Genomic DNA, 14777 nt, shown 5'->3' with positions numbered 1-14777 from the left:
ATTTGCTTTCCTTTATAGAAATACAGCAGGTCCCTCTACCCGTATTTGTGCTGTTTCAGCTTCAAAAAAGCATAGCTGGGCTCAGGAAAACATTCACAGCTGCTAAAGATGATGACAGCAAACTTCCTCTTTGCCCCAAGAAGGGAAGATCATTTGAAATACCACAGTTAGATGGCCAGCAAGTAGGAAGTTTCCCTTCAAAAATGTGTTTCAACAAGAATATGAGAGAAGAAGGGGTGTTAAGAAATCCTCATTATGTATAGAATGTTTGCATTTTATCTCATCCTTTTCTTCCATTATTATTAAAAAAAATATTAATTTTGATATTTCTTTTTGCATGAGGTCTAAGCAGGCTGAGATTTCTTGACTTGAAGTCTTGAGCTGTGAGTGACTGTTTATGACCTGTAGAGGAAAGGTCAAATTTATCACCTTTAGCTCTCACATCCCACCTAGCCTCAAGATTAGTATAACGCCTATTACCAAATTGAAGCCACTTCATTCAGGACTGTAGAAACGAATGTTGTTTTCTCTGCTTCCTCCTTCCCCTCCCACTCATGCTTCAGTGTATGACTCATCTAACCCTTCAAAAACTGAAGATGATCTGACTTTGGGGTTTGCCTATCCCGTTCACAGAAGCAGGGATAGCTGGATCGTTATGTGGTGCCTCGCTTGAAAATTTTCTTTGAGAGCCTCAGACTTTTAAGTCAGTAGCCCTTGAAACTTGTGTAATACAGATAATATCCCCTGTTGTTTGTAACCTTAAGAACTCATCTGGCTTCTTCTGTTGGCTGGAGGACAAAGAAACTCCCTGACATTCAGAAAGTGCACCAGGAGTCCTTCCTCCAGAAGGACTTGAAGGTTTTAGCAAGGTTTGCTTGCCTTTTTGGAAAGAACTTGGGAAACTGACATCTGGATGTAGCTGGTGTGATGATAAGCAGAAATATATAATTACAGGTTTCTGGTATATGTCCAAAATCCTTGAGTGGAAAGAGTGGCTTTTAATAAGCATAGGCATCAATTAAAACTTGTACTTTGGAACCAGAAGCCCACATACTATTAGCTTTTTTTTTTTTTTCCATGATATGTACCAAATAATTGATAAAACAGCTACACATGCAATGAATTATTACATCTAGTTTGTCTGATTCCACAGGAGATGATGAGTTTCTCAAATGATATATATCAGAATATTTCAAACAATTATTTTAGCCTCTGTCATACTCTCGAACCTTTCGATAAAACCAGTTTTAATCCACGAAGAAATTTTTCCTGTACTGGGACCGTGTGTTGTCTCACATCACGTCAACCACTTTATCTGTTTTGGAAAGTAATTAACCTTTTCTGTGCAGCCTGGTGATGTGTTCCTGCAGTTGGTTCTGCACTGAAATCTGGAACTGCTAATGCACTCCACTTATCAGGAAAAGGGAGTGTGTAAATGTGTTCTCATGTCAGATACCATATCAGAGCAGATTCCTGGCATTTGACTAGTCAGCTCAGTGACTAGTAGGAATGCTATTTTTATGTACATTAAAATATCAACATACAAAACTGATAGTATGGGGGTTAAACACTCTCCCAAACCTAAAAAAATGTGCAAAATGAAGTTGAAGTGTAAATGTTTTTATGTATATCTAGGTATTGTATAGTACAAAGGAAACTAAACTGCAACAGACTGAGAGTCCTGACACAATGTGGGTTGCCCTGCTGAGAGCTGGGCTCTTTTATGGCTTTAGAAGCGTTACAAAACATCATCACAGAAGATCAACTGCAGAGAGTTAGAGCAAGGAAAGGCACTCAAGGGAAAATAATGGGACTCTGTGGGAGATAAGGCATTCTGCTGAGGGGGAGGTTCAAAACCTCTGTGAAACCCATGTTTTTACTCAGGCCTTTGGTTTGTCTTGTTTTTCTTTTGGAAATATTTACTGAGATTGACTATACTGCTCGTTTTTAGTCACTGTTTCATCAAGAGGAAGCAGTATTTATAAACCAATAAAGTGAGAAAGTCGTGTGTTCTTCAAGGTGGCTCTGTGTTACCAGTTTCATTTCCACGGCTTTGAACCTTGTGTCTATTTATGCCAAAGAAAGATAGGCTTGAGCATAAATGTGATACAGTCTCTGCTCACTTTAACTTGTGGCATTTAGCCTTTGTTTCATCTACTTGACATACAGGGTTAATTTGTGACAATGAGAGTTGCAATTGAAGATAAAATCCTCGGTATGACCAATGGCTTTGCAATTAACTTTTCATGAGTGCTTCAATGAGTCCGTCTGCTCTGACTATGTTTTAGTTCCATGTTTTGCACATGTAAGCTCACTTCTGCAGTTCTAGTTAGAGAGGTTCTTCACACTTTTGGCACGGTGCTGGTCCTGAATAGCTTCTGATACCTGGCCAGGTGTAGCTGTGGTTCCTGTCTGGGTAACTAATGACAACACACAAGCAGAAGTGTGAAATATGTTTTCATGAAGATAGGTGCTCATTGGTAGAACAATCTGCAAAAAACCCCAGCAGTATAAAATTCAGAAATGGAACAAAGTATCTGCATGAATGTACATGTACTGACTATGGAAAGAATGGTATTTAGCTCATACTTTTCAGGATGCATGAACAGAAATACATTGCTTTTATTTTTTGCCTGTCATACAAAATGACTGAATCAGTAAACTGAAAACAGCCCCAAACAAAACTTTGTTGAATTGGTTAGTAAAAATAACCATTATGCAATGTTTCTAATGGTTTAACAGAGGTATTCAGGAGTATCAGTTTTATTTTAGCTCATTGCAATTTTTTCTTCATGTCAAACTGTTTATTTGAATGTATTTTAAAGTCTCATAAAGAAGAGTGGTAAGGAAATTAAACACACTACAACTAAAAGGTGCTTTTTATAGCTATATGTGCACTAGCTTCAATTCTGATGACAGTTGATGGTGTATTTGATTTTATCCATGCAGCAAAGTTTTTTTGTGGATTATATTGGAAGTAAAACTGCCACTGTTCTGCATTATTGCAATATCGTTGTTCTGTCAACAAGTGCCTTAGTCTACTTATTTTCATGGATGAATGGCTAGAAATGGGAGCTTCTCTTTTAACTTTGAGTCAAGGCAGTGTCAGCTGACAAGCAGACTCTTCCTGCTTATTGAGAAACATTAATGATCCCTGATCTTGTCTCAGGTCACAGATGACCCAGACTTTTCTCTAACATATTACTCAATTCTCTGCACAGAGAAAACCAGAATAATTTTAGTTCAGTTCAGTTTTAGTCATCAATCTCAAAGTGAAAAATAGCAGTTTTCTTTCAGCAAACCAGAGGATAAAATTATTTACAAAATTGAAAAGGTAACTGCAAAAGAAAACTTTCAAAGGAATCTAATGCAAGCTTGAAACGTAGCTAGCACTGCTATCTAGAATAAAGTTTCATGCTTTTCAGGTTCTTTAGCTGAATCTTTAGCTGTTGTGTTAGTTTGGAGGCTTATGGGAGTGAAATGTTGGTTTTGGTTATTGTTGTGTTTAACTCCAGCCCACAACTAAGTACCACGCTCACTTTCCTGCTGTCCCCCACCCCCAGTGGGGAGGAGAATCAGAAAAAAAGTAAAACTTGTGGGTTGAGGTAAGAGCAGTTTAAGAATTAAAACAAAGTAAAATATAGTAATGGTGATGATAATGATGGTGATGATGATGACAATGAGAGAGAGAGGAATAAAATGCAGGAGAAACAAGTGATATACAATACAATTGCTCATCACCCACTGACCAATGCCCAGCCCATCACTGAGCAATGATCAGCCCTCCTGGCCAACCCTCTCCCAATTTATATACTGAGTGTGATATTCTACGTTACGGAATATCCCTTTGGTTGGTTCACATTGACTGTCCTGGCCATGCTCCCTCTCGGCTTCTTGTGCACCTCTTTGCTGGCACAGCATGGGAAACAGGAAAGTCCATGTCTTAAAAATAAGAACTACCCAGCAACAACTAAAACGTCAGTGTGTTATGAACATTGTTCTCACACTGAATGCAAAATAGTCTTGTACCAGCTATTAGGAAGAAAATTCACTCTATCCCAGCCAAAACCGGGACAGTTATTTACATCTGCCTTTGCAATACACTCACTCTCTGCTCTGTTGATTTGTTCCCTGGGCTTGTGCCCCTGTTCAAAACTTGAAGTGAATGGCTGCTTTACTGGATCCCTTCATCCACTGATTGCCCTATATTGCCGTATTCTTAATGGCTTCATTACAGTTTTCTTATCATAGGGAATATTCTCTGTTAATTTTTTGTAATTTTTTTTGAATGAAACTACAATGTGGGATATCCTTGATACCTATCCGAGGCATTTCTAGTGTAAAGAAAACTGACCTGTAAAGGTTTTTAACTGTGTCAGTTTGCCCCTGTTACTAACTTTTGAGATATAAGCGTTTGCTATTGTGTTACAATGTGTTACATTAATTACTCTGCTTGTGGAGCAAAAAACTTTGTCAGCGTAGGGCTCTGCAAGAGATCTTGACACAAAGAGAAGTTCAGCGAGGGTTCTGCTTCCTCTTTTCTGTGTGTGCAAAGAGGAGATGCAGTTGATGGGTTTCTAGAACATCTGTGTAACAACAGAAGCAGACTTGAAATTAGAAATGCAGAATTATTTAAATAATCTTGCCACGGGGAATATTCTGTACTGCAGATAGGTTTATTTTCTCCTGAACTGTACAGTTATGTAAATATTACAGAAGTAAATGTATTTTTAGTCTGAACTGTTAGAAGTTCCCTTTCATTGTGCTCTTAATACCTGCATTGTATGGAAATTTTATTAATTCTTAGAATTGTGTAGCCTGGTTAAAAAATCCTGTTCTTTCTGCTTCCTGAGGTAGTAATTATTAAGAAATTAGCATCTCCTGTGAGATTCCCCATCTTGAAGATTACATGTGTTTGAAATTCTATTTTGAGGATATTAACTGACTATGCAGAAGAATTTTGCTGGTTCATCAACTTGGAGATGAGTTCCATGCACTAAAGGTGGGTTATAATTGCTCCATTATTCATAATTTTTTCTCTTTGCTATATTTATCTTGGACTTCATCAAATCTCAGGTGCTAGTATTGCTTCAGTGTTGGAAGATAATCTTGCATGTGGAGATTTCAGTGAAAATGCTCATCTGTATGTTGAATTTATATTTTACTGATTTACTCTTTTATTGCTTTTGGTGATGTTAATTGCATATATTTTTGCTTTACTTGATTAAAAGAAAACTTGATTAAACCTGGTAGGAGACTTGGAGGGGAAGGGTCGAGTTTCCATATCAGTTAATAAAATTATTAGGGACTAACACACATTATAACCTTGAACTGAAAAAATAGGGTTTTGGGGTTTATTTAACAAAAGATTACACAGGGACAGAATTTTAAAACTGAAACAGACTGTTTCTGGGAATCACTGCTTCATAAGTAGTGTCCAGTCATGGTGTGGTTTTCCCATTAGTGTGCTTTTGGTCAGACTAGTGTTACAAAATTCATGAGTGTGGTGAGCTGACCCTGACTGGACTCCAGATGTCCCCCCAAGCCACTCTGTCACTCCCCTCAACTGGACAGGAAGAAAATATAATGAAGGTTTGTGGGCAAGATAAGGACAGTGAGAAATCACTCTCACGTTACTGTTACAGGCAAACCAGACTCTATCTCCAGAAATTATTTCAGTTTATTACAATTAAATCAGAGTATGGTAATGAGAAATAAAACCAAATCTCAAAACAGCTTCCTCCCACCCCTCCCTTCTTCCCTGGGCTCAGCTTCACTCCCAATTTCTCTACCTCCTCTCCCAAAGGCACAGTAGGGCAGCAAATGAGGGTTGCGGTCAGTTCATCACATGTTATTTCTACTGCTTCTTCCCCCTCACTCTCTTCCCCTTTTTCCAGTGTGAGGTCCCTCCCATGGGAGACAGTTCTCTAATGTGAGTCCTTCCCACAAGCTGCAGTTGTTCAAGAACTCTTCAGCGTGGGTCCCTTCCATGGGGTACACTCCCCTAGGGAACAGACTACTCCAATGTGAGTCTCCCGTAGGGTCACAAGTCCTACCAGTAAACCTTTTCCAGTGTGAGCTCCTCTCTCCATGGGTCCACAGGTCCTGCCAGGAACCTGCTCCAACGGAGGCTTCCCATGAGGTCACAGCCTCTTTCAGGCATCCACCTGCTCCATCGTGGACCCCATGGGCTGGTGAGGCCTGCCTCACCGTGACCTTCACCTCAGGCTGCAGGGGAATGTCAGCTGCAGCACTTGAAGCACCTCCTCCCCCTCCTTCAGCACTGACCTTGGTGTCTGCAGAGTTGTTTCTCTCGTATATTCTCACTCCTCTCTCTGAGCTGCATTTGCTGTTGCCCAGGGTTTTTTTCCCCCTTCTGAATTATGTTATCCCAGAAGCACTACTACCATTGCTGATGGGCTCAGCCTTGGATCTGGCTGGCACTGGCTCTATCAAATATAGAGAAAGCTTCTGGCAGCTTCTCACAGAAACCACTCCTGTAGTCTCCCGCTAACAAAACTTCACCACATAAGCCCAATACAATGGACAGTAAAATTTTTCCTTAGCATTCTTGGCTTATTGGAAAAACGGACCCCTATGTCTTTGTGCTATAGCACAGACAAAGCTGATCAGCTGACCTGAGGGGGTGTATGGCCATGTCCAGAGTCTTTGAGGTGTGAAGAGGAATATCCTTCGGCTCTTCTGATTGAAGAGGTTGTTTTTGCACCAGTTCCTGTGAGGGTGGTTCTATTGAAGTTCTGTCCCCAAATGTGTGTGACCTTGGGATGTACAGAAAGAGCAGATGAGGGCCTTGTTCTGTTCTCCTTTATTCCTAAATGCATTTTCTACTTGTGCCAGTTTTGTACTTTTCAGGATTGTTGAGAAAGTTGTATTTCTTTACATCTATGTGTTTTTAACATACCAGTGATTATATTCCTCCCATTATAAAGGAATTAATTTATATTTAACAGAGAAAAACAATAACTGGGATTAGAGAATGGGGGGGCATGAGAACAATTGATAAGAACTTAGAACAAGAGTATGTAAAAATATTTTTTTATTTTGTATTGAACCTTATTTTAGCAATGAAAAACCAAATTCAACTGTTCAACAATTTCATCAAATTCCATGTGTTTTCTTTTCATAGGGCTGGACTCAACAGTGAGACATATTGAACAGAAAACAACTATATAATTCTATGTTTCTGTAAAAACACAAGATAAACCTGGATAGCATAATGAGACCCCTCACAAATACCTATGTCTTTGTTTGTGCCTTTGCATTCACACTATGGAATAATATCCAGCCAACTGTGGAAAATGAATTTATTGCAAATTATTCAGGCAGATTGCTAACTAATGTTCCAAAAAACATTCCACTACATACTCAAGTATTAGATTTATCACATAATAGGATCTCTGGAATTAGTATCTCAGAATTTATTTATCTTTCTGACCTTCAAGTATTAAATCTTTCTCATAATCTAATTACGGTGCTTGACTTTAGTGTCTTTGTTTTTAATGAAAATTTAGAATACTTAGATTTATCTCATAATAACATTTTGAAAGTTTACTGTCTAACTCTTGCATGTCTTAGACATTTAGATCTTTCTTACAATAAGTTTACTGCCTTGCCTATCTGCCAGGAATTTGAGAATATGTTTCGTTTGGAGTACCTAGGATTAAGTGCCATGATGATACGAAGGTCAGACTTCAGGTATATCAAACATTTGCAGCTGCACACTGTCTTCCTGACCTTGGGAAACTTTTCTCTGTATGAGCCTCAGAGTCTGACAGCCTTGAATACAAAGAGGCTCCACATCGATTTTGCAGCAAACCAAAACTTCAGTTTTTCCCTCTTGTACGATGGAATGAGTACTTCAGAAAATTTAAATATAGTTAACTTAATATATACCTTGAGCTATAAATATTTTCCCTCTCCTCCTTTAATGCTTCTGAAGAAAATCAAGACAACAGCTCTCATTCTTGACACTGTGGATGTACAATGGCCTATCATTCTGCAAATTTTCCTGCTTATTTGGTATTCACCTGTGGAGCATTTGACTGTGAGAAATTTGACTTTTCAGGGATCACTGGGGGAGCTGACTAAATATGAGTTTCCACCCTTGTTAAGTTCTCTGGAACAGTTAATCTCTTTGGATGGCTCCATGAAAGCATTAACTTTGGAGCATGTTCGTATTAAGATTTATTATTTCAACCAGGAGGTTCTATACAGACAGTTTTCAGAGATGAATATTGCCAGTTTGACAATATATGATGCATATATGCCACACATGCTTTGCCCCAATAGAACAAGCTCATTTCAGTATTTAAATTTTTCTCACAATGCCCTGACGGATGAGTTGTTCCAGAATTGTGGCACTTTGATAGATCTGAAATTACTTATTTTGCAATGGAATAAATTTGAGAGCCTTCTCAAGGTAAGCTTCATGACCAGCCGTATGAAATCACTGAAATATCTGGACATGAGCAACAACTTGCTGCGCCACGATGGAGCTGATGCACAATGCCAGTGGGCTGCGTCTCTGACAGAGTTGGACCTGTCCTCCAATCAGTTGGCAGATTTTGTCTTTGAATGCTTGCCAGTCAACATCAAAAAACTCGACCTAGAAAACAATCAGATCAGCAGTGTCCCAAAGGGGCTGGCTGATCTAAAATCCTTGGAAGAGCTGAACCTGGCATTGAACAGGCTGGCTGACCTGCCGGGGTGCAGTGGCTTCACATCCCTGCAGTTCCTGAACATAGAGATGAACTCGATCCTCACCCCATCTACTGACTTCTTCCAGAGCTGCCCAAGGGTCAAGGAGCTCCAAGCTGGGCACAACCCATTCAAGTGTTCCTGTGAACTGCAAGACTTTATCCGTGTGGAGAGGCAGTCAGGGGGGAAGCTGTTTGGCTGGCCATCAGCGTACGTGTGCGAGTACCCGGAAGGCTTGCGAGGCACGGAGCTGAAGGACTTCCACCTGAGTGAACTGGTCTGCAATACAGCGCTGCTGCTGGTGACAGCCCTGCTGCTGACGCTGGTGCTGGTGGCTGTGGTGTCCTTCCTGTGCATCTACCTGGATGTGCCCTGGTACGTGCGGATGACGTGGCAGTGGACGCAGACGAAGCGGAGAGCTTGGCACAACCACCCCAAAGAGCAGGAGACGGTTCTGCAGTTCCACGCGTTCATTTCCTACAGCGAGCACGATGCGTTGTGGGTGAAGAACGAGCTGATCCCAAACCTGGAGAAGGGGGAGGGCTGCATACAACTCTGCCAGCACGAGAGAAACTTTGTCCCCGGCAAGAGCATTGTGGAGAACATCATTAACTGCATTGAGAAGAGCTACAGGTCGATCTTTGTGTTGTCTCCCAACTTTGTGCAGAGCGAGTGGTGTCACTATGAGCTGTACTTTGCCCATCACAAGTTATTCAGTGAGAATTCCAACAGCTTAATCCTGATTTTACTGGAGCCGATCCCTCCCTACGTTATCCCTGCCAGGTATCACAAGCTGAAGGCTCTCATGGCAAAACGCACCTACCTGGAGTGGCCGAAGGAGAGGAGCAAACATGGCCTTTTCTGGGCTAACCTGAGGGCAGCTATTAACATTAACCTGCCCACAGCCATTGAAGCAAATAAGGAGCAGAGTGATGTTACATATACTTAGTAGCATAAGTATGCGAATAACTGATTTGACTGTTTTACATTAAATTCTGCTAATAATTTTTTCTATTTTTTCACACCATTGCTAGTTTGTTGCAAAATGTGTTTGTGATACATATAGAGATTGCTATTGCAAATTCTAGTTGTCAAAGTAGTCAAAGGTCATCTGTATTGTCCATCATCAATAAAGAGAGGGAGGGAGAAATTTTCATAGTGATTGACCTTATTTTTGGGTTGCATAAATTTCGTACTTTTCCCATTGAAAGCCTTATTTGAAAGTGATGATGATAGCGGTTGGTTCAGTGTCATCAGGACTGCCAAGGAATGCGTTTAATCTTTGTTCTGACATGAATGTTGTGGGGTTAAGATTGTAAGCATCTGCTTCCTGGGATTTAATTAGATAACACAACGAAGAAGAAAATTTGTGTTTAAAACCCTTCCTGTACATGAATGTAGTAGATGTCATAGGTACAATATCCCTATACCTTTAGCCTGTTTTCCTTCCTAGAAGTCTTTCCCTCCATCACAGAGAGAGTTACCTAGGTAGGTGCTGAAAATCTGGATCCATTAATACTTGTTTAATATTTTTCTTCCTTTGCTGTACTAAATATTCCCACTTGCCCATAGATAACTACCAAGTCAATGATTTCATAGAATTCACTATTCATTGTCTTCAAAATCATAGTAAATATCTGAACTTATGAATTTTTTGTAATACTGTAATATTACTGCTTTCTCTACGATCATATCAAGCTGTACTGGGTTATGTATTTTTCCTGTTTTCTAAAACTTAGAAGATTGATGTTTGAAGGTGAGACCCTTTTATCTCCAGACTTTCACTGAACTCTATTACCTTGCTCTTTTAAGCAGCAGGTGCTGAGGGTCATCATACAAGTGAAAAAGGAATATGTTTCCTTAGAAAATAACTCCTCTGCTGAAATCTAACGGTGTTTTCTTTGATAGGAGACATCTAGTTTGCTGTGCTTATTTGACAGTCCAATAAACCTCCCATTCTTTATCTGTTATTAAATTTCATGTGTCATTTAACTGGTGATGTGGGGGTTTATAATTATGCTTATGGCTTAATGGAAGTGCAAAGCCCAGTGATCACAGCTGTGAGCAGCACGTGAGGTGAGCAAACCAGTAAGAGGATGTGATCCTTAACACTCACTGAGGTGGTTCACCAAGCACCCACCAGGCATGGTAGCTGGGTGAAACAGTGAATCTGAAGTTGTAGGAGAACTTCCTGGTGTCCAGTGACGCTGAAATACTGCTGGCACCCACCTACCAGTTCAGGTTAAATGGGTAGGATCACAATAGAATGCATGGTGCCTGGCTCCCAGTGAAGAGCTTTGGAAAAAAGAGCTAGAAATCCCTACTAAATCTAATTTCAGGTAAAAGGATTTTGGCTACTGACTTCTGTAACAACAAATCTGAGATCTCCCCCTTTCCAAAGTCAGGATGTGTGCCTTAAGAAGGGTTGCTAAACCCTCAGTATTTCAGTGGGAGCTGGTGGATGCACCATACTTTAAAAGCACGTTATTTATAATGAGGAAAGGTGTTCAAAGACAGAGAGGAGCTTAGTGCTCTGCAGAAGTCCAAGTCAGGAAGGCTTTACCCTATACTGAATGTCACTTGTGCTTCATGGAAACCCAACATCGTGGCCAGAGGCATTGGGCACCATGGAGTGCTGCTGAAAGTGCATCACAAATCTTGTGGGCCAGCCAGCCACTTACAGCAAGCTGTGTGGCGTGTTCCACAGAAGTACAGATGTTAAACCTGGGGATGTGGCCTCAGTGGACCACTGGAACTCTGCTGCAGGGGGAATGGGAGCTTCAGACGTTGACTTAGTCAATGGTTTATATAGGTGTAATTCAGCCTATATACAACTTTGTCCTGCAGGATTAAGAATGGCAAACTAAATATATTTACTTTTAAAAAATTTATTTAAATCTATTTTGATAATGATAGTGATTAGACTAAAAAGACTTTAATCAGAATTTTTTACTACACAGTATAGGTAGTTATAACTACTAGTATAGTGTGCTATTTTTGAAGTAATATTGAAGCAACTATATAAAAGCTAGCAAAAACAATTAGTACGTGGAGGTTGATGTTAGTCACCCATATCAATGACTGTGGGCAAATCTGGTTCCCTCAGCCTGGAGAAGTAACCTTGTGGGGTGTCCCCACTCAAGGGGGGAAACTACACACACACTCCAAGGGGGTATGTTAAAGACTCTACCACTCAGAAGTGAGACTGGGCTTTTATATTTTATATATGATTGACTGTCAGCCAGATGTCTCCAGGCCAGCTGTGTTAGCTTAGCAGCTTTAACTAAGTTATTAGTAGCATCGCTTGGTTCCTTTTATCAGGCACTTTATCAGGTCTTCCACATCTTCAGGGGTGCCAGTTTCTATGAGGAAGCATTGTTCTTCCTCAGGATGGTTGGGATTGATGAGTCAGGCTGGTTTCAGCGTTCTTCAGTGCCAAAAGCACCATGACACTACCTTCTCCATTTGTTGGCGGAAGGGCTAGGGACAAACTGCAAACGACCAATGTGATCCGCAAAATGGCCACTGTATTTACAAAAAGATGCCCTTTATGTACTCCTTCTACACCCCGGCGGGTGATTTCTCTTCTACATTACTGGTTACATGAAAGTGTTCACAATGTAAACATGCCCTTTTGACCAGTTCTAATTGGATTATTGGAGGTGTCCACACGAGGTGAGGACATATGTTTACCTTTTGGGACTCCACCTTAATTTTGGCACAGATCCTTCTTTGTTTCAGCTTCAGAGCCTGAAGCCATGATGATTGCGCAGCTTTTTTTACTGTCTGTGCCTGGCCTTGTCAAGGCAAGGCCCACAAAAATGCAGGAGAAATTGCTCACACAATCCTGCTCTCCCATCATCCATTCTCCACCGATAGCTTTGCAAACAGGGTATTGTTGGAGCTGTTTTATCCTCAATCTGCAGAGCATCCTGCTACAAGCTACAAGCTGTTTCCTTCTTAACTGGTCCTTCACAACAGGATTTTTCTTTACGTCTCCATCACACCACATTACATCACAATTTGCCCCTAGGCAGTCACCTGGCCAAGTGTTAGTGGCTTTTTTATTTCAGCTACAACCAGGGTTACATCTGTCTATAATTTAAGAGTTGTGTGCTATACAGCTTTCAGCTACCTAAGGAGCTGTTCAGTCACAGAAGCCAGCCCACATTAAGTGGGATGGGAGTTTTGTTGCCTTTGCCTGACTTTGTCTGACCAACCTAGTGGCCTTCTACAATGTACTGACTACAACAGTGGACAGGGGAAGAGTTATGGACGTCATTTATCTGGACTTTTGTTAGGCCTTTGACATGGTCCCCCACAACATCTTTCTTTCTAAATTGGAGAGAGATGTATTTAATAAGTGTGGAAAAATACTGAAAAACAAAACTCAGCAAGAAGAAGTGCACATGTTGGCAATAGTTCACCAGGAGCAAGCTGTCTGCACACCTTAGGAGCAGGAACGCTGAGGGACCTTGGTATACTGCCCTAAGGGAGACATGAAAAAAAGGACAGAGCAGCATGGAGGTGCTGTGGTCATGCGCTGTCAAAGTCAAAACAGCTAACAGGAACTAAACCAAAGGAATTACCCAAACAGTGACTGAAAGATGAACTTTGCTTCATTAACTCAAAAATGCATATTACTTTTCACCCCCCCATATGCTAATAAAGTAAAACCTGTACATGCTTTACGTGTAAGACTAAAGTCACTCAAACTACACCTAGACATGAAATTACATCACCTGTAACTCTACCATTTCCCCTTCCTCAAAGAAAACAATATAAATATATCTGAAGTGGGGGAGGAGGTCAGAGAACATTCCACTCTTGTATCCTGGGACAGTCGATAGGCTGTCTCTCCTCCCCCATAGGAACACATATAGGGTGAGACTAGAACATTTGGCAATACCAGGTGCTCCCTTGGAAAATTCAGAAAGCTGTCCTGTGTTTGTGATCACATTTTAGCCCTATATAGTTATTTTACAATTTAATATATTTGTCACTGGCTGTATTATTCATATTTTATGTATTCATGTATGCTTCTGCAGACAGTGTGTTTATCATCAGCAATCCAGTAAGAACCTGCATTTCTGTAGCTCAATAAACTACACTAGTTTGCATCTGACAATGAGAATTATTGAATACAATCAGACTTTTAATCAGTCTGTGAGAACTCATTGAATACAAACAGACTTATATTGTATCGCACTGTTTGTGCATCCATAATCATGGTAGTTCTCAGTGGACATGGCCAGACTTACAGTGCCCTGTTGGCTCTTCATTTCTCTGTTTCTTACTGCCAAATTGGCTATTACTCAGAATTTAAGCCCAGCCTCCCTCAGCCCCTTTGATCTCTGAGGACTAGCTGGAAAGCCAGGGGGATTATTTTCTGCCAAATCTCCTTCCTCTTAACACAACAGAAAAATTTACCTTACTCATAACTCAACAATGAGTTGACTGTTTGATGGATGAGGAATTGGCTGGACAGTTGCATCCAGAGGGCAGTGGTCAATGACTCAGTGTCCAGATAGACACTGATGACCAGTGGTGTCCCTCAGGGGTCTGTACTGAAACCAGTTCTGTTTAATGTCTTCATCAAGGACATAGACAAAGGGATTGAGTGCACCCTCAGCAAATTTGCAGATGACACAAAGCCAAGTGGTGTGGTTCACACATCTGAGGGATGGAATGTCATCCAGAGGGACCTAGACAAGTCTGAGATGTGGGCTTGTGGGAATCTCATGGGGTTCAACAAGGTGAAGTGAAAGGTCCTGCAGTGGGTTGGGGCAACCCCCGGTTATCAATACAGGCTGGGGAATGAGCAGATCCAGATCAGCCCTGCTGAGAAGGACTTTGGGTGCTGGTGGATAAGAGGCTGGACATGACCTGGCACTGTGCACTTGCCAGTTGTGTTCTGGGCTGCATCAGAAGCAGCATGGCCAGCAGGGCGACGGAGGTGATTCTGTCCCTGTACTCTGCTCTGGTGAGATCTCACCTGGAGTTCTGTGTCCAGCTTTGGGGTCCCCAGCATAAGGACATGGACCTGTTGAGCAGGTCCA

The 14777-nt window shown here is 41.0% G+C and overlaps 1 protein-coding gene across 1 annotated transcript; it reads left to right on the top strand.

The window, feature by feature from the left end:
* Positions 1-7237: 7237 nt before the first annotated feature.
* LOC127472174 (toll-like receptor 6) lies at positions 7238-9685 on the top strand. The gene has a single exon (XM_051789947.1). The coding sequence runs from the start codon at positions 7238-7240 to the stop codon at positions 9665-9667; it is 2430 nt and encodes an 809-aa protein (XP_051645907.1). The 3' UTR covers positions 9668-9685.
* Positions 9686-14777: the final 5092 nt, after the last annotated feature.

Source organism: Manacus candei, unplaced genomic scaffold, assembly GCF_025592945.1.
Source record: "Manacus candei isolate 608988 ecotype Guabito, Panama unplaced genomic scaffold, ASM2559294v1 h1tg000028l, whole genome shotgun sequence".
Classification (NCBI taxonomy): Eukaryota; Metazoa; Chordata; class Aves; order Passeriformes; family Pipridae; genus Manacus; species Manacus candei.
The sequence above is the reverse complement of the archived record's forward strand: the minus strand, read 5'-3'. Positions and strand labels throughout refer to the sequence as shown.